At 34.4% G+C, this 24090-nt stretch overlaps 1 protein-coding gene across 3 annotated transcripts in view; it reads left to right on the top strand.

Moving 5' to 3' along the window:
* The first annotated feature begins 2736 nt into the window (after positions 1 to 2736).
* KIF23 (kinesin family member 23) overlaps positions 2737 to 24090 on the top strand; it is a 29497-nt gene continuing 8143 nt past the window's right edge. The window contains exons 1-19 of one of the 3 annotated variants that reach the window (XM_051980768.1): positions 2737 to 2908; positions 7611 to 7680; positions 10881 to 11009; positions 13070 to 13175; positions 13631 to 13767; positions 14011 to 14120; positions 14356 to 14526; positions 17050 to 17091; positions 17679 to 17791; positions 17945 to 18066; positions 18619 to 18721; positions 19454 to 19533; positions 19631 to 19750; positions 19933 to 20092; positions 20428 to 20586; positions 21207 to 21364; positions 22497 to 22670; positions 22943 to 23122; positions 23594 to 23905. In XM_051980768.1, coding sequence (XP_051836728.1) covers positions 2898 to 2908; positions 7611 to 7680; positions 10881 to 11009; positions 13070 to 13175; positions 13631 to 13767; positions 14011 to 14120; positions 14356 to 14526; positions 17050 to 17091; positions 17679 to 17791; positions 17945 to 18066; positions 18619 to 18721; positions 19454 to 19533; positions 19631 to 19750; positions 19933 to 20092; positions 20428 to 20586; positions 21207 to 21364; positions 22497 to 22670; positions 22943 to 23122; positions 23594 to 23905 — 2457 coding nt within the window. In that variant the 5' untranslated portion in view covers positions 2737 to 2897. The remainder of the gene's footprint in view (positions 2909 to 7610; positions 7681 to 10880; positions 11010 to 13069; positions 13176 to 13630; positions 13768 to 14010; positions 14121 to 14355; positions 14527 to 17049; positions 17092 to 17678; positions 17792 to 17944; positions 18067 to 18618; positions 18722 to 19453; positions 19534 to 19630; positions 19751 to 19932; positions 20093 to 20427; positions 20587 to 21206; positions 21365 to 22496; positions 22671 to 22942; positions 23123 to 23593; positions 23906 to 24090) is intronic. The other 2 variants (XM_051980769.1, XM_051980770.1) reach the window with 2 other exon arrangements.

Genomic DNA, 24090 nt, shown 5'->3' with positions numbered 1-24090 from the left:
TCCTTGGCTCTCTAGTCCCTCACTCTCTTGGCTGAGAATCTTACCTCCTACTTTATTGAAAAAGTTGAAGCCATTAGCGGTAAGCTATTTGCTCCGCTTCATCTCATATCACTAAAAAGTCTTCAATCTTTCACATTTCATATGAAAAGTTGGCCTTTATCCTTGCCAAGATTAGCCCTTCTACTTGAATAAGTAACCCCATTCCATCCCATCTTCTCCAACAGATTAACCCTTTTTATTGTCTTCAATCTCTTTCTACTGGCTGCTTCCCTCCTAGTATCAAACATGTTCTAGTCTATCTTGTCTTCAAAAAATCTTTGCTTAAGCAATCCATGGGGACCATTTAAAGGTCCCCAGGGCATCCATTTCATCATTTCCTACCTGACTTTACTAGTCTGCTTTCCTGGATGTGGTTTCCAGAAATTCATTATCCTGAAAGATCACATCAATTCTGGAGCCTCCATCTCCTCAGGCCCCCTGCCCCTGGGGCTCCACACAGCCACTGAATGGAGAGAATTGGAGGGTAGATATTAGAGAGCTCTTCTCAGAGTCTCTATTTGAAGGGAGTGTCCAAGGCCACAGTCAATTTATCATTTCCTCCCATTTCCCCTTTTTTTTTTGCTGAGGTAATTAGGGTTAAGTGATCTGCTCAGGGTCACAGTGTTAGGAATTATTAAGTGTCTGACCTCAGATTTGAACCCAGATTCTCCTGACCAGCATCAGTGTTCTATCTACTGCTCTAAATTGCTGCCTCTCCTTCCCCTTTTTATGTGTAATCCTCTCCCAATAAATTATTAGCTCCTTGAGAGCAGGGATTATCTATCCCTAGGATTTAGCACCGTACTTGGAACACAGTAGACACGTAATATTTAGTGTTTATTGACCAATTTCCTTAATTCTCTGTAGACTGGTTTCTGACCTTATCATCCAAGTGAAATTGGTCTATCTAAAGTTACCAACGATTTCTTAATTGCCAATTAGAATGGTTCTTTCTCAATCAATTTCAAACTTCTCAGTCCTGTGACATTATCAGTCATTTTCTTCTCTTTGGGCTCTTGTGGCACCACCCTCTCCTGGTTCTCCTATCTGATCTCCTTTTCAATCTCCATTACTTGATCTTTATCCAGGTCACTCCTGTTATTCTTCTTGAATGGGCCTAGGGCTCTGTTCTGGGTCTCTTTTTTTCCTCCTCCCTAAACCAGGGCTTTTAAAACTTTTTTCACCTCGACTCCTTTTCACTGAGAAAAACTTAAATGACCCTATCTTGAATCTGAGTGAAGGTGTTTCTGACAGCATTTATGCAAGAGCAATGCAGTGTTTATGTGGTATGTTCAGAACCAAGTCTGTAGTGAGGCAACACAGGCAAGAACTGACAGAAATAACTTGGATTCATTATGTGTTGATTTTGAATTAATTTTTGGTCATTGCATTCAGAAATTTTGGCTGTTGATAAATTTTCTTGACTTCCCATTCAGTTATGTGACCCCAAATGCAGTTTCCACCCACAGTCTAAGAAGCTTTGCTCTATCTACACTACTTCACTTGGTGATCTCATTAGCTCCCCTGGATTTAATTGCCATCTTTCTACTGATGATATCAGTTCTACTTATCTAGCTCCAACCTCTGACCACTTTTATTCTCATCTCCAACTGCTTACTGGGCACCTCACTGAATGAGCAACAGACATCTTACATCTCAACTTGTCCAAAATCATCTTTGCCCCCAAACCTGCCCTCTTCTTGACTTCCCTATTACTGCCCGCACTTCCGGTGTCACCTCAACATAGGCCCTTTTCTTTCCTCTGACACTGCCATCACCTCGGTGAAGACATCCCTTCACTCCTCCATTATGCAGTAGCCTGCTAGTGGGGCTCTCCCCACTCCAGTTCATCCTCCATTCAGCGGTAAAATGATTTTCCTAAAATGCAAGTGTCTCCGTGAGGCCCGCAGCTCAAGACCAAATAGAAAACCTCCTTCACAACATGCTCCCTACCCCAGTCTTCTTCAACCTCACACTCCCCTTGCCCCTCTGCTGTCTATCTGACCCCGTCTCCACCACGATCCTCTATCTTTGGGCTCTGGGCATTTTCTCTGACTATCCCCCATGACTAGAATGCTCTTCCTGAGGGAAAGAAAGAAAGAGCAGCTCAGCTTCTTGGCTTCCCAGTTATAAGCTTCTCCCATAAGCTTTTCCCGCCCCCCTTCATGCTAGGGCCTCTATCAATGCTCTCCAATTTGTGCTGTCTGCGTTATATCAGTCCGTAGTTTGCACGTTGTCCCCCATTAGCCCGGGGGCTCTTGTCCAGCTTTTCTTGGCCTACCCCGGCGCCGAGCCCCGCGCCTCGAATTCAGGAGGCGTTTAATGTTTGCCATTTTGACAGCGATTGGTTCGGAGGGCGGATGGATGTGGGGAGAGACACCTGAGGTGAGTGTGGAATGTCTCAGTACAGTTTCATACAGCTCAATAAGACAGGTAGACAAGTGACCCACGCAGAGCCAGTGGCTAGGGGTTTTTTTAGGACTTTAGGGCGTGACTCCTGGGTTCGCTGTTTTCCTTCCTAGGAAAGTTTTCCCCCAGCTGTCAGTTTCTATAGAAACGAGTCTAATTTCCGGCCTCGAGGCGTCGCTCCCGCTCCTCTTAAGCCCCGCCTCCTCATAGCCCCAGAGCACGCGAAGGTTACCTTGGGCGCTGATTGGTCCGTTTGAAATGCGCCGGGGCGCGCACCCGCCTTGACCCTGTTCGCCTTGCCGGCTGGGGGAAGTGAGCAGCCGTTCGGATTGTGTGCTGGGAAGTTCTCGGGGACCCGAGCGCGGCGTCCACGGCCCCGCAGTGTTCCCGCCAGCTCGCCCCGAACTCTCCTTGCTGTCTGCCGCCGATAGAGCGCCCACTCTGTGGCCATGAAGCCAGCGTGAGTGTCCAGGTCGGGGTAGCGGGACTTGGGAGCTGGGCTGGGAATGGGGGAGGGGATGCTGAGGGGGAGGGCTGGTGCGGGACCCCTGGGCGAGGCGAGGCTAGCCACGCTGTCCCTTATTCTCGTCCCGGAACGGCGATCCCCACGAGCGCCACTGTCTAGGCTCCCGCCAGCATCACGACCTGGAAAGGGGCAGGGAAGCCTTCAAGTGCTTGGAGCAGTGGCTTCTCCTCTGCCCTCAGGGCTAAGAATAGGGAACGTTTCCCCTCCCCCATCATCTCCGGACCAGCCCTGGACCTCCTTGAGTCCGAAGCCTTTCTCCTTGGTTTGCCCCGCCTCTTCCCCCCATCCCAAACTTTGCGGCTAACATACCTGAGAGATGATAAAGACCCACGCCCTGCTCCCCCTCCACGGCCTGCACCGCGCCCTTATAAGAAGGCACCGACCGATTGCTTTCCCATTTAATATTCCATTTTTATTCACATCTTTTGTTTTTACCTTACTTTGGGTTTATGAACTTATCTCTCCCCTATGAGTCATGTATCCCTTTTTAAAAACGGGAAAGGGGGGGGGGGCAGTTCAACCAACCAACCTTTGATGATGGCATTTGCAATGCAGTGTTAAACTACTGAGGTTCGTGGAACACCCTGTTATTTCTCACTGGTGGTTCCCTCCACCTGATCCTTTCCACCCGTCCTCCAGGCAAAGAGGCTCCAGTACTTGTGTTGTTTGTAGCTCTTGTCTTTAAAGGATAATCCTGATATTGCTTTGAGATGTAGTTTGGTGCGATGTAGAAAGAATTGAACCTGGGTTTTAAGACCCGTTTTTGCCACATATTGTATAATGTATCCTCAGTACGCCTTCTTAAGTTTCCCCTTCTGAAAAACAGGTATTACTTTTACTGCTCCTCAGCAACACTCCTCAAAATGTTGCTTTGAGACAGGCCTTTAAAGTGCTAGATGTGAGTCGTTATTGAATACTGTTAAATGGTATATTGTCCATTTATTGTCTGAAAATGAGTATCCAAGTCCAGGGAAGCTCATTTATAGGGTGACTTTTTCTTTAACTGAGACAACTTTGAAAATTCTTTATTAAGAGGTAAAAGGTTTGTGAATCTTCATGCAATGGATGAACACCCACACCATTAAAATTACAGATCCTTGAAGTTAAAAAGGTCAAGCCCTACTGATGACACTTATGTGAGCAGAGTGACACTATGCTGAACACTTTGCAAATATTATCTATATTTTTCAACATATTATTCGTAACATTTCAAATATAGTCTCTATTTCTATATAGAGAAATAGCTATATGGGACTTTTTATAATTATATTTTATATAAGCTGCTCATGAAAGTGAATGGCCTTTTTCCACATTAGTAGATTTCTAATGATGAACTCACAGTTCCAGACCAAGTGATAGAAACTATAGACATAATTAAATACATTGGGATAGAAGTAAAAAAGAGCTAAGTCATTAAGTAAGAAGTGTATAATCTCAGATCATAGTTATTTGAATAAGAACCATATTTTTAACTATGTTTCTATTGGCTTCTCATGTTCATAATTCTTTCTCAAGGGTCTGTACTTGACTCCTTTGAATCAAAAAAAAATTATTAAAAGCCTACTATTTCCATACATTAGAGGTACTGGTACAAAAAATGAAATGATCCTTACTCACATGGTGCTTGTAATCTTAACATGAAACAAGTATAGATAGAATCAAGATGAAGAACACATACAATTTGTTCAGTATAAGTGTTTTGGAAAAGAAGATCAATTGGGATCAGGAAAGTAAAAGAATTCTGTGATGTGGAGATGAGGAGTGAGAACACTCCATGTGTGAGGGGCAGAATATAAAAGCATAAAGATAAAATATGAATTGTCATTTGAGGAACAAAAAGATGGCCAGTTCAGTTGGATTCTGAAGTGCAGGAAAGGAAGTAGTCTATTGAGACTGAAAAAAATAGCTTGAAAACAGTTTTCTATATAAAGACTTTAAAAGCTAAACAAGAGTTTATGTGTGATCCTAGAAGAAATTAATTGACGATTGATTGTCCTTCATATTCGAAGGGGATCAAAATGACAGCACTGTTTCAAAGTCAAGGTCAAAAACTCTGGCTGATCAGCCAGTTAGTTTCCTGGAAGAAATAGAGAGGTACTGCAGATGGAGTAAGAATCCTGGGTATCCTGGATTGGGGAGGGACTAAAGGCAGGAAAACCAAAAAGTGATCTTTAAGGTAATAGGCAAGAGGTGATAAAGGCCAGAACTAAGTAGCTGTGTGAGTAGAGAGAAGGAGTCAGATGCCAAGAGTTAAGGATTGAATATGAGGAGAGGGAAAGTAAGGAATCAATAATTCCTTCTACCCAGTTTCCTATATTTGGAATCTTATTTTTTAATTTTCTCCCTTACTTTTCATATGTAATCCTCTGTTCTACCTCTTATAATTCTCCCCCCCCCCCCCCCCCCCCCAATTAATAGAGACTCTTAACCTATCAGTTTGTCAGCTAGGTGTTCCTAGATTTAGATTCATCTTTCTGAGTTCAAATCTTACTAGCTATGTGGTCCTGAGCAAGTCATTTAACCTTGTTTGCCTTAGTTTCCTCATTTGTAAAATGATCTGAAGAGGGAAGTGGCAGACTACTCCAGGATCTTTGCCAAAAAAACTCCAAATAGGGTTATGAGGAGTTGGACATAACTGAAATTTGACTGAACAAAAAATCCTATCATTTACCCACACTATTGCAATAATAGCCTTCTTAAATGATTTTCTGACTTCACTTTCCTTCTTCCAACCAACCCATGGTATCATAACCAAAGTAATTTTTCCAATAACCTTTACTTGTTCTTTTTGCTCAGTAAATAAAGATGTTTCAAGGGCTGCCACAGCTCAGGGCCACCTTAGTTTTTCAGCCTTTTCTCATATTGCTTCTGTGTGCTTAGTTCTCTGATTCCTGGGTACTACCTACATTCTCCTGTTGTATTCATTCTGTTTCTTCAAGAATGACCTCCTACACCCTCTTTAACTGTGGGATTTCTACCCATCTTTTAAAAATACAACTCGGATCGCAATTCCTTCATGACCATCTTTGAAAACTCTTTTCTCTTTCTTTTAATAACAATTATTTTGGATCTCTCATAATACTTTGCTTCATAAGTCTTGTGTACTTGAGTATAACATTGTGTGTGATGATTTGCTGTTTTGATGTTTTATCCCTAAGACTATATGCTTCATGAGGGCAGGGACCTTGTTTTGTATGAACTGTGTATCTTAGTGATAACAAACAGATTTACATATAGGAGGAACTTAAATACTTGTTAAATTTTGTGAGCACCTTTGCACTATGGCATTGTGATAGTTATTTTGAGGGACATAAAGATGAATTAATTGAATTTTTTCCTTTCAAGGAAAGAAAATTTAGGAGAAACAGGATATATATTATTTCACATATATACACATATACACACACATACACAACTATGAAATATGCATAAAAGAGAAATAAAGATAGAATTTGGAGGAAGGAGACCTTGATTTTTCATTAAAGAAGTTGCCAGGAATGATTTCATGACAGGTTAACAAAGGTTTTGAAGGATGAATCTGATTTTAACAGACAATAATGAAAAAAATCATTTTTTTCCTTGAAATACTAAACAGCATTTCTTTAGTCAAAAACATTATCCTATTTCTTTGGGGATATTTTGTTTGAACATTGACTTGGATTGATAACATTGAACATATTTTCCTGTTATTTGAGGTTCTTTGCAGATGATAGTAAAGATGAAGGTAAAACCTTCAATTCTTACTTACAATGTATATTTTCAGTTTTGAGTATTCTCTGCAAATTTTATGTCTGCCTCAAGCAAGCTGATTTTAATATTAAGTTGTAAATTTTTAAAAACTTCTTTTGGACTGAGTAGTGATAATTAACATACATTCCGTTCATTAAGCATTTACTATGTACAAGACATTTTGTTAAGCATTAGGAACACAATTATTTAAGAAAAAGAAATACAGTCGCCATTCTCAAGGAATTTATGATTAAGAAAAACCACACAGACAAGGAAACTTAAAGGTATGTTCGGAAGTATTACATTTTTCCTTTTTAAAAATTTTTTATTCATTTTGAACTTAAATACAAAAAGACCAAAATGGAGAACATGTCTGTACACAGTACAACATACTGAGAAAATTCAACATAAAATGATAAATTTTCATTTTATACTGTTTAAAAAAAAAGCAACTTTGTAATAAATACTCAGAAGATATTATGTTTTATGGAGTTGAAACCCAGCAGAGCCACTGATGAAAAATGTTTACCTGGAAAATTCTGAGCCTTTGTTAAAAGTTCCAGTTCTCCAATCAAAGGGGTTAAGAAACTGAGGGAGTTAAAAAGATATTGAGTATCAAAAAGTGAGTCAGTATGTATGCAGTTGTAAGGTTTCTGGTGATCAGATTATCCTGAAAGAGGCAAGAGGTGCCATAGAATCGAAATCACATAGCTAATAACAGCTTCTTGACAGTCATAATATCTTATTTTCCATTATGTATGGATTGAAAAATGAAATTTATTATCGCTGCATATTTTCTTAAAAATTACTAATAAGAAAGAACTGCATAAAAATAGGAAAATTAAAAGGAAGAATTTGGTTTTGTACGTTAACTTTGCACTAAGATTTTAATTTCTTCTATGACCAGGAAAAGTAAAACACCTAGGAAGCCATTTCTAAAGAAAGGAACCCAAGCGAGCCTAAAAGATCCAGTTGGGGTAAGACTGCCCTGTTTAATTACTTTTAGCTTTGTTGTTTTATGCTGTATTTTATTACTTAAGGGATTATGGAAAAAAAAAATAAAAGTAATAAGAGCTTCTGTTGCCAAAGAATTCATCATTTTGTAGCCAAACCTGTTGGTAGTGAGATTTAACTAGACCAGCTCTTAAGATAGTAGGTACAGTTTGTTTCCAGGTTCTTGGAGCCCTTTAGTTTGGTAAATTATGCCAAAGCGTGTGTTCCATTGGTATGACCTGGTGTAACCTAGGTTATAACCAAGCCATGATCATGTAGTATAGTGAAAAGGACTTTATTTGGAGTCAGAAAAGATCTGGGTTTGAACACTCCTCAATAACTTAATAAAAGTGTAACATTGAAGAAATAATTTTATTTTTTCTATGACTCAAATTTCTCTATCTGTAAAATGAGACTATTGTTACTTGTAGAACCTACATCATAGAAGGTGATCATGATAAATGTAGTTCTCTAAATAAAGACATCAGATGGAAATCTTGTTCTATTTGTAGACAAGAAAAAGGAATGAATGGGAAAGGATATAAGAATTACCTGTAAAATCCTAATTAATTGAAGCATGGTTCCATTGCTATCTTCATTGTAAAATTTGCAAGGTGATGTTTTTCTATTCAAAGTAGTGCTTCATTGAAAAGATATTTTTTTTTTTTTTTTTTTAAATTACAGCTTTTTGTTGACAAAACATATGCATGGATAATTTTTCAACATTGACCCTTGCAAAAGCTTCTGTTCCAACTTTTCCCCTCCTTCACTCCATTCCCTCCCCTAGATGGCAGGTAGTCTCATATATGTTAAAATATGTTAAATACAATATATGTATACATATTTATACAGTTGTCTTGCTACACAAGAAAAATCAGATTTAGAAAAAAAGTAAAAATAACCTGGGAAGAAAAACAAAAATGCAAACAAACAATAACAGAAAGAGTGTAAATGCTATGTTGTGATCCACACTCATTTCCCAGTATTCTTTTGCTGGGTGTAGCTGGTTCTGTTCATTACTGATCAGTTGGAACTGATTTGGATCCTCTCATTGTTGAAGATAGGCACTTCCATTAGAATTGATCCTCATATAGTTTTGTTGTTGAAGTGTATAATGATCTTCTGGTTCTACTCATTTCACTTAGCATCAGTTCATGTGAGATTCTCCAAGCTTCTCTGTATTCATCCTGCTTGTCATTTCTAAAAGATATTCTTTATCTCAGGTTCATCATAAATCTAAACTATCAGAGAATAAGAGGAACCTCTTTGCATTTCAAAGTCAGTCCATCCCACTTTCTGAATATAGTACAATGATTAATTTAAAAGAAAAGTTTTGACTTTATGCTTATTAAAAAAAAAATACCAGAGTCTGTATCCAAAGGAAATTAGAAAGGAGGGAGAAAGAACCTACATGTGCAAAAATGTTGGTAGCAGCTCTTTTTGTGGTGGCAACGAATTGGAAAATCAGTAGATGCTCATCAATTGGGGAATGGCTGAATAAGTTATGGTATATGAAAGTAATGGAGTATTATTGTCCTATAAAAATGATGAACAAGATGATTTTAGAAAGACCTGGAAAATTTTACATTGACTGATGCTGAGTGAAACGAGCATAGTACACGTTAATGGCAAGATTATATGATGATCAACTAAGAAAGATTTGCTTCTTCTCAGTGTTTCAGTGATACAAGACAATTGCAATAAACTTTGTATAGAAAATGCCATCTGCATTCAGATAGAGAACTATGGAGACTGAAATCAACGCATGCTTTGTTCACTGTTTTTTTTCTTTTCTGTTTTTTTCTTTCATGTTTTTTCTTTTTGTTCTGATTTTTTTGTTCCCAACATGATTCATAAAGAAATGTATATTTAAAAAAATTTTAATGTACATGTACAACCAGAAAAAAATAAAACAATTTTTAAAAATACCAGAATTGGAAAATCTGAATGAGAAGAAACCTCAGAGACCATCTATTTCTATCACATTTGAAGACTAATAATAAGCTTTATCCTTCAGTAACCCATTCCGCTTTTGGATAATTAAAATTGTTAGAAGGTTTTTCTTGCTTGGTTTCTTAGTCTGCTTCTCTACAATTTCTTATTGCCTTCAGTTCTATTCCCTGGAGCCAAGAACAACTCTCACAGGCTTCAGTGCCTTCCATCTCATATTTACACTGCAGATCTGAGGTGTCAAACTACTTATAACACAACCCAATTAAAATGTAATTGGGAAATGTTTAACAAAATAAATAAAAGTACAGTAAAATAGAGGTAATTATATCTTAAATTATAAAACAATTATATTTTTTAAGTTGTCAGTATTTAGTCTACAGGGATCCTTATGCTTGGTTCAGTGGCCTCTGTTTTTGTTTGAATTTGACACAACTGTTGCATGTATCTTACGTGAGCATAGTTGTGTGTGTTTTGTTTTTGTTTTTGCATGTTCTACCCTCCAGTAGAATAAGAAATTCTTGAGATCAGAAACTTTGTTTTTGTCTTTCTTTATATCTCAGCACTTAGTGCAGTGTCTGACACATAATAAATGCTTAATATTTATTGACTGACAAAAAGTCTTAATTCTTAAATTCTAATTGAAATTCATCAGGGGATATATTTAGTGATTCCTTTCATAGCAGTACTTGCCTAAACCTCAAATGCTTTTCTAGTTACAAATATAAGCTTATGAGTTTAAAGTTGATTTCTGCATATAGTGATCAGTTGATGGAAGTTTATATCGTACAGGCTGTTGTACTTCAGAGTTATATTCATGAGTTGAAGGATGCTTTGAATAATAACTTTTACCAGTATTTGAAACTAAATATTAAGCCTTACTTTAATAATTATTGTTTGAAAATTTAATTGAAAAAGTACATTCCAGGTTTGATTACTATTTGTCATTTTGTTATTATTATTAGTATTATTATGTCACATTAAGCTTTTATTTTGTTTTGATTTAACTTTAGACATGTGAACGTTTGAAAAGTATTTTAAGTTGTTCTATTTTTGCCATTCTGAGTGATGATGTTTGCATTGTCATTTCACAATTTTAAAAATTAAAAAAATTGATGAGTCTAAAAGCGAAAAATTATCAGCTCATAAAAAATTAACACTTCATTCTTTAAGGTGCTTTTGATTAGTTTTGAATAAATAACAATTTGGGTATCCTTTTTTTTTTAATTTTCAGGTATACTGCAGGGTTCGTCCACTAAGTTTTACAGATCAGGAGTGTTGCATTGAAGTGATCAGTGACACTACAGTTCAACTTCATACTCCTGAAGGGTATAGAATAAATAGAAATGGAGACTATAAGGAGGTATGGGTTTGTATTTATGAAAAGGAAACCTGAAGGAACTTTTAGATAGTTGGCTTTTTCTTTAAAGTTTTATGAACTATTTTTGATTCCTCTCTACCCTATCCTCCTTTTTTGGTTACAGCCAGCAACCAATCCTTTCATCCTTGATATTATTATTAAAACTCACTTAGCCTTATGTGTAAGTTTATAGAAGTTTTTGGAATATATATATTATATATAAATACATAAATTATCGTGGAATCATATAGATACAGTGAGGTACAGTGGAATGGAAGAAGTACTTCATTTGAAGTCAGAGGAGATGGTTTTAAACTCTGGTTCTCCTAAATACTAATTGTATGATCATGGACATTTCATTCCAATCATAATATGAATGAAATGTCATTTAGGTGAATTTTAATTAAGATAAAACTCTATGTGTTTTGGAAATCATTTTAGGATTTGCCTAAAACTTGGATTGTAGTTGATTTAATAGATGTAGTTCTGCAAATTTTTCATAAAAAGAAAATTGTAGTGCCCTTATGTGTTTCTGTAATTCCCAAAATTAAGCTTAGGGGAATAGTTATTAGACTTTAGCTATGAGAGAGAAAAGGATTGTTAATAGATCTATAAAATTAGTAAAATATTGGTTTAGCTTTGCTTTATTAGTATAGCTGTTGTTTTGAAAAATTTCATTTTTATAAATATTTTTAATTGAGCCTACAAGTGAGTATAACTTGTTGAAAAGCACCATGAGAGAGAGAAACAAAAGACAGGATGTACCAAGCAACTCAAATTACTATCACTATATTGACGAATATGTCTCCTCAAATCTTTATGAAGAAAGCCTTGAATTCTGAACCCAGATGTGTTGGGAATTAAAAGTATTTCTCAAACTACCAGACTTGTTTCTAATAGCTTAGGCTTTCCATCATTGAAAGAAGAAATTATGGAGCAGGGGCCCAGCCCTTCTTTAGCATTATGTGCAACAATTGCTGACTACTTGCTGCCAAATAATAGGTTGATATGCACAGGAACTATTTGAGTCTGTATTTACTGGTTTTGCTTCCAGCCCAAGCCTCACAGTCATCTTCCAGGGAAACAATTTTTATGTAGAAGGCATTAGTTTTCTCCATTAGTTGCCAATCAATTGCCACTCACATGGTAGGCAAACCAGCCTACCTAAAAGCAATTGGAAGGATAGACCACTATCTCCTCCCACACCTTGATGGAAGTAACCTAGAACCCTGAACCCAAAAGTCTTTAGAATATGCTTCTAATCTAGTGTCCACAAATGTCCTTTTGGGAAGGAAACTCCTATGAAGATAGAGCCTGGTAACTACTTTTACAGATCCTGTGGGCACATCTTTTGAAGAGTTTTTGTCACCTAAGTCTTGGCATTGTCAAATAAGTCTACATCAGAAACTGGTATGATTTTATTGGTGGAAATAGCATTAAAGAAGCGATATATAACCATCTGTTTTGCTGCTATACTCAAAGAATCATGGAATCTTTGTTCTTGCTGCTAAAAACTTCAATATGTATTTTTTCTTCTGTAGAATGTCAACTCTTTGAGATCAGAATCTGTCTTGTTTTATTCATTCATTCATCCACGTCTCTGTCCTTGAAATGAATCAAAGCATTGGGGTTGTGTCATGTTATCATTAATGAGTTCTTTTGAGCTCTAAATAGAATGAAAGAAAAGCTGAAGACAACACATTAAAGGTTTCTTTTGTTGAAAACTATGCAAATCTGATTCTGTGAAATGTTTTATACTTTCTCATTTTATTATGAAAATATGAGCCTGTTTCCAGTAGAGATTTATTTTTATTAAAAATATTTTTCAGGTTTTTGTTACTTTGATGAAAATATTCACCTTTTATTATATTGTTATAGTGTGATTCTGCCTTTTATTTTAAGTGAATTAACAATTTTTTTTTCTAAAATTGAAGGATTTGAGTTTTTCTTTGGCTCTATAGAAGTTAAGTGAAAAAATGTTTCAGACTTTATTGAAATTTATTGGTCTACTCACGTGGTAACTTGGTTATTCTTAAGTATATGCAATTTTTTCTCTTTTATAGACACAGTATTCCTTTAAACAAGTCTTTGGCACTCTCACCACTCAGAAGGAACTCTTTGATGTTGTTGCTAACCCTTTGGTAGATGACCTCATTCATGGCAAAAATGGTATGGTATTTGGAATTTTCCCTGGTTAAATTTGCATGGAAACTTCAAATTCATTATGTTACATTATATATATTAGCTTTTGTTTTTTCAATTGAAGCTCGTTTTTCTTTTTGTTTCCCTCCTCCCTCCCCTTCTACCCCCCCAAAACCTATGGTTTTATTGATGTAGGAAATTCCAGTGTATAACTTATCCTGCTAGTGTAAACTGAGTATCTTTGCAGCTTCTAGTCTTAATGATTTTCATAGGAACACCAAGAGGTTAAGTTAATTGCTTAGAATCTTGGAGGTAGTATGTAGTAAACAGAATTTGAAACCAGATGTTGCTGACTTTCTTTTCTTATGCTGCTTCTTTGTTTTTATTATTTTCTATGAATTTATAAAACAATCAATTCTGCACAGGGAATTACATTTTACATGCTTAAGATTGTTCTATAATTGTTACTTTTCATATTATAGGACTCCTTTTCACGTATGGTGTTACAGGAAGTGGAAAAACCCACACGATGACTGGTTCTCCTGGTGATGGGGGTCTTCTTCCTCGTTGTTTGGACATGATATTTAATAGTATAGGATCATTTCAAGCCAAGCGATATGTAAGTGATTTTTTTTCCTTGTTGTGGCTATAACATATTTGAATCAATTGATAAAATGGTTGCAACATTATTCACACACAACACTTTGCACCCAGTAGACCCCTAATGGTTAGTTAATGGATGATTTATTTATAAAAGCTAAATTACTTGACCTTTTTTTTTTAAAACCTTAAGTTTTAAGTCTGCTTAGAGATGTGTGTCCTGTTGTTTAGCTCAAGTTTAACCCTAATGTGTCATTTTCAGGTTTTTAAGTCCAATGATAGGAATAGTATGGATATCCAGTGTGAAGTTGATGCCTTATTAGAACGGCAGAAAAGAGAAGCTCTGCCAGCTCCAAAGACTCCTTCTAGCAAGTAAGTAAATTTCTGCATAAAATTTGCAGTCAGATCAAATTCCTATCTCAGACATTAAACACAGCTTATTCCATCCTGGATGTGAAAATTAGTATGTGTTTGTTCTAGTGGGACTAAAGTAGAAAATTTCTTATTCATATATTTGGCCAAATGTGCCCTATCCTCTAATCCAGGAAAAACTTACCTGTTTCTGACTTAAAGATTTGGACTTATTGTGTTTTCTTTATTTTTATAGAAGACAGATTGATCCAGAATTTGCAGATATGATAAATGTTCAAGAATTTTGCAAAGCGGAAGAAATTGATGAAGACAGTGTCTATGGTGTCTTTGTCTCTTATATTGAAATTTATAATAACTACATATATGATTTATTAGAGGAGATACCATTTGATCCTATAAAGCCAAAGTAAGTAACTTTCTTAGTTTTATACCTAGATATGTAGTTGTGTAATTGTATTAGTGTATTTCATAGTATAATGTGCTAACAATATAGAGGTGGAATATTTCATTCAAGAAACACACAATTGTTAAACTATTTAACTTCAGTATTATTCTTGAAGAAACAGCATAGTGTTTCTAGAGAGCCATCTTTGAATCCAGGAAGACCTAGGCAAGATACTCAACTTATTGCTCTTGGAAACACTTAAAAGTTTCCTAGTTAGAGAGAAGATACTACCTTGTTCTATCAGGCCAAGTTTCTACACTTGAAAATTCCTTATATCAATGAAATCACAGTTCCAGTTCCCATCCGTATTACTCTTGAAAACACAAATTTGACTCCAGGCTATATTTCTCAGCAAACATTGTCTTGAACAATTTTCAGCAGAAGTTATACATGAACTCTGGCTATACTTTGGAAGAATCTGATCTTGTTATTATCATTTTTACAGCTGCTTGTATTTTTGTTCAACTTGGTTAAAATTTATTTTAAGGATCTCTACACTTATAATACCTCCAAGATATGTAGGTTTATGCTTAGTGTTTTCTTTTTGTCTTTACAACTACCCTGTGAGATATAAGCAGGATTAATATGTACTCACTTACAAAATGAGGGAACAGAAACTACTTAAAAAGTAGTCCACCTAGGAAGTAGAAGAGAATTAGTCCTAATCCATATTATTTTCAGGTAGTAAACTTAATAACATATACAAGACAGTTGGATTTGAGTAGTGCAATGCGAATATATTTCTATATACTTTATATGTATATGAAACAAATTGATCATTTGGGTACTTCAATTATAATACCAGCCTAATATCTACCAATTGGTAGTACTTAGTCGATAAATCAACTTATTGTTTTTCATTAACGGCTGTCTTCATTAGGACTACTTAGAATATTAAAAAATATAAATTATGCTTATATTTAATCTTTTCTCAGTTTTTAAAAAATTGATCTTTTTAAAAAATCCTTTTTGTTTTCAAATATATTTCTTAAAATGGGAAAGAAAGCATTTCAGCAAAACTACGCATCATATTATTTGAATCTGACTGTATGCAGCGTTTTATACTTTAAATCCCTCACCTTAAAAAAGAAGGAAAGAAGGTGAATTTTCTCACCTTTTCTGCCAAGGTCCAGTTTTGATTTTTTTTTCCCTAATTTTCCATTTGTATTGTTGTAGTCTTTATTATTTATTTTTAAATATCGTTTTGATACCAGAAAACCTTTATTGAGGGTACCAGTTACTAGTTGGATAAATCTGATAAATCATTAGGTTTAGAACAATAATATCACTATAATCCATTATGCTAAGTATTTCATCTTTTTATAATTAAGTGGTTTATAGAATTTAACTGTGACATATCCTTAGAAAACAAACTTTCTCTGTGCTTGCCACATATGTTTTAAAGCTTAAAATATGTTAGCTCATTTCTTTAAATATTAATAATATACCCAAATGTTTCCCTTTTGAGGGTTGGGAAATAATTGCTTTAAGGATATCTTTTTTCTTTTGCTCTTACTGTATTTGATTTTTAATATAGTTTTTCAGACAAGAATTCTTACATATGAATTTATTTTTTAATAGTTTTTTATTTTTCCAAATACATATAAAGACAGTTTTTAACATTCATTTTCATAAAACTTTGTTTTACCTCCCTCCTCCTCAAGATAGAAAGCAGTCTAATTTGATTAAATATGTGCTATCTTTTTAAACATATTTCCATATGTATCATGTTGTGCAAGAAAAATCAGACCAAAAGGGAAAAAAAAAACACCATGAGGAAAAAAAAAGCAAATAAACAAAAATGTGAAAATACTTTGCTTCAATCCACATTTAATCTCCATAGTTTTCTCTCTGGATGTGATTGGCATTTCTATTCTAACTTACATAATTTTGTTACTATGTACAATGTTCTGTGATTGTGCTCAATTCACTCTGAATTGTTTTCTGTCATGTCACTATTTTTCTTTGAATTGAGAAAAATAAGTACTTGTAAAGAAAAATAAGTGAAAGATTTAAAATGTTATAAAATCCAACTTTCTTTAGATGCCAAATATCCATCATTTTCCCAGTTCTACTTGTTTTAAGGAATACTTGAATACTAAACTTTTCTTTTGAGTTCTGTTTTTCAAGGTGAAATTCAGAAAAATCTTATTTGTGACTTTAGTTTTAAGTATAAGTTTTGAAACTTGTTTTTTTTTTTTTTTAGTAATAGCTTTTTATTTCCAAAATATATGCAAAAATAGTTTTCATCATTTACCCTTGCAAAACAAGTTTTGTTTTTTAATGAAAGTAGTTATGTTCAGCTTTTCTAGGTCTGGTGAAAAATTGCACGCGAATATTTTTATGATCCAAAATCTTTGTAAATGATGTCATAAATTTGCTTCAAAGAATTCAGTATCCCATCATACATATTAGAATGCTGAAAAATATTAGTGTGGGATGGCTTCTATAGAAACAGTAATTTATACCTTATTCCTTTGGTAGGTGGAACAGTTGCAACACTCCTGTGCGGAACACAGATTTTATGTACGTGACTGTGCCGTCCCTATTCTTAAGGAAATGGTGCAATTTATACTTTAGGGATCAATAATTTGCTGCATGTATGCCAAAGATGTAATACCTGGGCCAATTTTCATAAATATGAAGGCCAGTTGGTACTGTTTTCCCTTTTCTCTGCCATCTGATTGGGAGAGTGTCCTTATCTTTGTCACAATCTGGCCTTCCATACCTTTGGCATGCCTGTAAAGGAGTCTTATATTTGGATATTACTTTTGTAAGATTGCCTATTTCTGGTGTATTATATATAGATTCCTTTGCTGAATTTCTTTTGCTAGTGCTGCAAAGTTCAAAGCTTATCTCTAACTGCTTAGTGCTAATAAAATTAGAGAAATACTAGATAATGATGCTTAGCTTTTGCATGTGACATAGCTGTGTTTGCTTACTTACATATAAAATGTAGATTATGGGTTAGAACAAATTTTTTTTCTGTGATATTTCAGATATCATATCTAATGTAGTTAATTTTTTTTCTTATTCATGTTCTATATAAGAAATTTTTACCATTAGAGGTTTTGAAGTCTTATGAGTTAGTCTCATAACTTTCCTTATTGTAGACCTCCACAATCTAAAATGCTGCGTGAGGATAAGAATCACAACATGTATGTTGCAGGATGCACAGAAGTAGAAGTAAAATCAACTGAAGAAGCTTTTGAAGTTTTCTGGAGAGGTAATAATCATATTCAGAATTTAATGTAATATACCATACTAAAAGTGCTGTTAAGTTTTTAACATCAAATAATTCTTAATTTAGCAGAAATACTATGAAATGAAGACCTAAAGACCTCCATTACAGAATTAGTGATTGACTTTCCTGTTACAGGTCAGAAAAAGAGACGCATAGCCAATACTCAATTGAATCGTGAATCGAGTAGGTCGCATAGTGTGTTCATCATTAAACTAGCTCAAGCTCCATTGGATGCAGATGGAGATAATGTATTACAGGTGAAACTACTTTTTTGTTGTCACTGCTTATATGAGTCCAGGCCCTTGTTCTTTGGGGTCCACCAAATGTAGAATTTATAAGGTGGTGATTTTTTGAGAGTTGATTCATTTTAAATTTCAGCATTTTAACTTGGAAATTTTTTACAGATCTTTTAGTACATTTAATATTGGAAAAAGTTAGTGTTCATCATAGATATTTTGGAGTGCATCTAGCTATTCATATGATACAATGATGATAAGATATGAATACTCATACCTATGATCTAGTCAGTATAAACTATTTTGGGTCTATTATTAGATTAGGCATAGTATAATATGACAGTGTGATTCTCTCAGATGCCAACTTATAAATTAAGAAATGTTTTACATATTGATTGTAGGCTTTTAGCATGAATTTTCATACATTTTTAACCTTCTGCCTCTTATGCATTATATTAGTCACTAGGCTTTGTGGCTTGCTTATTGATCTGTTGTCTTTGTTTAAAACAGAGGTCATCATAAACCAATGATAAAATAATTTGATAAATTTGAATCCATACTTTTTTCTTTCAGGAAAAAGAACAAATCACTTTAAGCCAATTGTCATTAGTTGATCTTGCTGGAAGTGAAAGAACCAATAGGACAAAAGCAGAAGGGAATAGATTACGGGAAGCTGGTAAGCCAAGTTTACTTGCTCTGCCATTTTTGAGAAGTACATATTTAGAAAAGTCTCTGTTAAAATGTTTTTAACTTAAGTATAATTGTTTTCAAATTGCTCAAATCATATCAAGAAACTGAAAAATGAATATTGATAATACATTATTTCTTTGCCTCTATCCATTATAGAGACATTAATTTCTTTCAGAATCAGTTAATTTGAGTATAATAATATGTAATTTTTGGAACCCATACAGAATGAGGACTACCAAAAGTCTATTGTAGTATTTGTTGGGTTGGAAATTATTGGGCTTGAATTGTTTAAATTGTGATTATAATAAAAATAAGATAAGATGGGAGAGTTTTAATCATAATGGTTGTTTTAAATGGAAATATGCTTTTATAAATAATTTAATTTGTCATTACTTAAAAAATTTATGTAGGCTTTGTTTGAAAATTTATTTCATAAACTCAAAGAATTTGTAGTCAAAAAGGATCTTAATGATCATCTAAACTAACCTCTTATTCAGGAAGGAATATTTTCTGCATCATTCTTTACAGATGGTCTTGCACCAGCTAGGTAGTATAATAGAGGATTTATACTACAGTTGAATACCTCTTTTTATTAATCATTTCATTTTATTGAACAAAATCTGCTTTGTAACTTTCACTTAATGTTTTTATTTAAGTGAGTTAGAGGTCTTATATTGTTATAATATGCTTGAGCTATGAAATTTATGTATTCTCCTAGGTAACATTAATCAATCACTAATGACACTAAGAACATGCATGGAAGTCCTTCGAGAAAATCAAATGTATGGGACTAATAAGGTGAATAAAAGATTTTTTCAAGAAGTTGTGTAGTTTTACTTGTGTGATTTATTTTGATTTGTTAGATAAATCAGTTTGGCATTTAATGTATTTATAGATGGTTCCGTATCGAGACTCAAAGTTAACCCATCTATTCAAGAATTATTTTGATGGAGAAGGCAAAGTGCGTATGATCGTATGTGTGAATCCAAAGGCTGAAGATTATGAGGAAAGCTTGGTAATTTTAATTGATATATTCTTTTTTTTTTTTAATTGATATATTCTTAAGTTTCTGGATTTCTATAGAAAAACATAAATTAAAATTCTTATTTGATTAAAAAAATCTCATGTGAAATGCTACTTTATTGAATAATTTCTAAGGCAGCAAATATTTCATTTCTTATTTGTTTTATATCATAGCAAGTGATGCGATTTGCAGAAGTGACCCAGGAAGTGGAAGTAGCAAGACCAGTAGACAAGGCAATATGTGGTTTAACTCCAGGCCGACGTTATAGAAATCAGGCCTTTCGGGAAGAACTTACGCGCCGCCTTGAACTTCGAGGAGGTCCAATTGGTAACGGTATGATAAGTAATTACACCTCTTATCCTTATCTTTAAAATTTATACTAAATCCATGTAATACCATATCTTTCTAACTTAAAATAAAGAATAAGGAATTCAAATTAGATATCAGTCAAAATTTTGCTTAATTTAGTGATTAAGTAAACAAAAATTTGAACTAAAAATAAATTTAGTTGTTTCCCTTATCCTAGGAGCTCTTTACATTTTCTAGAAGATGTGTTTCCTTTGGAAATTAGCTGGTTGTATTCTAAAGCTTTGAAATGTGATTATGAAATTTGAATAAGTAGCTATCTTTTTTATATAACTTTTTGTGTTTTATTTAAATTGTTTCAGAACAATCAGTTACAGAGATACTTCTGCAGAGTTTCCCACCTTTACCATCATGTGAAATTCTAGATGTCAATGATGAACAGACACTTCCAAGGTTGATTGAAGTCTTAGAAAAACGCCATCATGTTCGACAAATGATGACAGAAGAATTTAATAAACAAGGTAATTTCAACTGAATTGTTTAATTGATATGAGATTAATAGTAGAATATAATCTTTAGCTGAAATGGATTTCATTATCCACTTTGTAATAGTCAAGGAATAGTATTTTTCCTAGGTGGTGTTCATCATTCACTTATTAATATTAGAAATATGTTCTGTCAAGAAAAAGGAAATTCAGTTTGATACAATATTTAATCACACTAATATTTTAATAGAACCCCCCAAGGAAACCATGTCCATATTCTTTACAGTATTGATTCTTTTCTTTATTCTGTTCCTCTTGTATCTTAAATATGGCTCTGAATGCTGTTCTAGAGCTATGGAATTACTCAAAATGAAGAAGGCTTAGAGAAATTAGCTCTAGAAATAATTTTTGTATTGAAAATCTATGATAATTTTAGGTATCATACTTTCCAAAGGTCCGTTTTTGAAGCATTTTAGAATTAAAAATTTCAAGCCTTCAGCATGAATTTCTGCCTGAAATTTTAATAATAGTATTTGTCAGCTATTGTTTGAGGTAATATTTGTGTAACAGCACTTATATTCACGGTTTTGATTGAACAAACTTTAAATATTTGGGCTTTGGTATAAAAATCACTCACAAAACTTTTCTGTTAACAGTGATTGCTTTTAGAGCTATGCTGCAAGACTTTGATAATGCTGTTTTAAATAAGGAAAACTATATTCAAGGAAAACTAAATGAGAAGGAAAAAGTGATCTCAGGGCAGAAAGCTGAAATAGATCGACTGGAAAAGAAAACTAAAACTTTGGAATATAAGGTTTGCTGTTGAATTACTTTATTGGTATAAGGTTTTGGGCAGGGGTGAGAGGGGCATGTGTGATAGAGCTGTTATTTTTTTCTTCGGTGTAGGAAATTTTGGTGAGGGATCTCAATCATTGCAACTTAGCAACTGTGCTGCAAGTTTTGTTTTATAGAGAATTTCTTGGAGGGTGCCAGCCCCCAATTACATAGCTATTATGTATGTGTTAGAGATAGGTCTTAATGATTCCCAGGCTAGGTCTGTAAGGTGGTGAAATTACAGACATATCAGAAACGGTGGTTAACATAGGGATGAAACTGATTCCTAAATAAGGAACTCTTTTCTAGTTCTAAATCCTATGATCCTATGGATATTATTTTCTCATATCTCTTTGTATAAAAAGGAAGGGAAATAGAGAAAACTTAAAATAAAGAAATAAATTGAAACAAGACCAGAAGCATCTTGATTGAAATGAAAAATCATTATTCTGGAATCCCAAGACCTGGGTTCAGCTAATAACTGGTACTTAGCAACAGTCTGAGGATGGATGAAGGTCTTCAGGCATTAGTTTCCTTATCTCTAAAATGAGGCTAATAAATACTTGTCTTAGGCCACGATTTTGAGCAAAACTCTTCAAACCTATGGGTTTCATAAATGAGCTGCTATTATTTTTTATATATTTTTGAATTATCAACAGGACTCCCATTAGCTGCTATATAATGCATCTTGTAAAACATACTATTCCTCTCATTCTATTGTTTATGCACCATTCTCAAAGGTGTGTTTTCTTCCTCAAGTCTTATGCAAGTTCATAGATCTACATCATGCCTCAGGGAGAAAAGCTCTATCTTACTAATGTACTTCTCTACCATTCCTAGAATAGCTTCCAGAGTTATCCCTGTAGTCTTTTGTCTTAGGGGAAGAGCAGTTCTCTCCTAAAAGCAAGCAGCTTGACCTAAGGAGAAGGATTTGATTGGTTTTCTCATTTCCAGATCTGGATAAATATAATGAGTATATTAAATGTTTTAAAGGAAAAGTAACTTTTCTTTAAGTTTTCCCTGGCGCACATTGGGGAAGAAGAATTTATCTCTCAGTTACATAAATTTTTTATATTCCAAACATATTGAAGAATAATAATTTGCCTTTACAGATTGAGATTTTAGAGAAAACTACTACAATCTATGAGGAAGACAAACGCAATTTACAGCAGGAACTTGAAAACCAGAGCCAAAAACTTCAGCGCCAGTTTTCTGACAAACGCAGATTGGAGGCTAGGTTGCAAGGCATGGTGACAGAGACTACCATGAAGTGGGAGAAAGAATGTGTACGTAATAGGCTACATTTTCAGAGTTTGATAAATTGAGTTTTGTGTTACATTTGGGTAGAGTAAGGTTCTGACTAGAGTTAAATAAGTCTTTTTCTTATTTTCCCACTACAACAAAACACAAAGTTAATTAAGAAATTGACAAGATGTCAGCTAGGTAAGTTTAATTGCATAGGGTGAACAGGGAAAAGTCACTTAGTAAATTGACTGAATAACAGTTTAATTTTTATTATTTTTGAATCTAAATATAAATTTGTATTGCCAATCTTTAGGAACGCCGTGTGGCTGCCAAACAACTAGAGATGCAGAATAAACTCTGGGTCAAAGATGAGAAACTGAAGCAACTCAAGGCTATTGTTACTGAACCAAAGAGTGATAAACCAGAAAGACCATCACGGGAACGAGATCGAGAAAAAGTTTTTCAAAGATCGGTTTCTCCATCTCCAATACCTGTAGGTTATGGGTAGTTTGATGGTAACAAATACTAAAGAATATAATATGTAATTCCATTGTTTGATCTAATTTTCTATTAGAACATTATCACTTATTTTTCTGCTTCCCTCTCTTAAGAAATGATCTAACTTTCTCAAATTATTTGCTTTTTTTTTTTTGGATCTCTTGACACTCTGGGGGAGCTCCCAGTGTGAAAAAAATTTCTATTTATATAGATTGATGATTTCTCTTTAACTTATGGGGACACTGGAATGTTTATTGACTTATTTGTGATCATGTTGCTAGTATGCATCAAAGCCAGTTGTACTCTATTCCAAGGCTGGATTTTAAAAAATGATAAGTAAATTAGTGCACTTATTTACTAAGAAATTAGTAAATTTAGAACATATATAGAATAATATTACATAATTGTTAGTTCATTGCATTTCTATCTATTGTGTTGTTCATTAATTTTTCTTCAATTTTTTTAGCTTTCTACTAACTATATTGCTCAGATTTCCAACGGCCAACAACTCATGAGCCAGCCACAGCTTCATAGGCGTTCTAATTCTTGCAGCAGTATTTCTGTAGCTTCCTGTGTTTCGGAATGGGAGCAGAAAATTCCTCCGTACAACACACCTCTCAATGTCACATCTCTCGCAAGGCGTAGGCAACAGGAGCCAGGACACAGTAAAAATTGTATCGTATCAGACAGAAGGCGAGGGATATACTGGCCTGGAGGCAGGGAGGTGGTTCCTTCATATAAAAATGAGATAGCAATAGAAGAGGAGCAGTGCTGCAGGGTTAGTGCCAATATATTAAAGTATTGTAGCTGTAGTTTTTTTTTTAAACTTGATTTAGAACAGGGGTTCTTAACCTTTTTTGTGTTTCATGGACCCCTTTGGAAGTCTGGTGAAGCCAATGGACAAGGGATCTCAGAATAATGTTTACAAATGCACAAAGTAAATTCCATAAGATTACAAAAGGA

Source organism: Antechinus flavipes, chromosome 2 (assembly GCF_016432865.1).
Source record: "Antechinus flavipes isolate AdamAnt ecotype Samford, QLD, Australia chromosome 2, AdamAnt_v2, whole genome shotgun sequence".
Taxonomy (NCBI): domain Eukaryota; kingdom Metazoa; phylum Chordata; class Mammalia; order Dasyuromorphia; family Dasyuridae; genus Antechinus; species Antechinus flavipes.
This window is presented reverse-complemented; position numbering and strand designations above follow the sequence as displayed.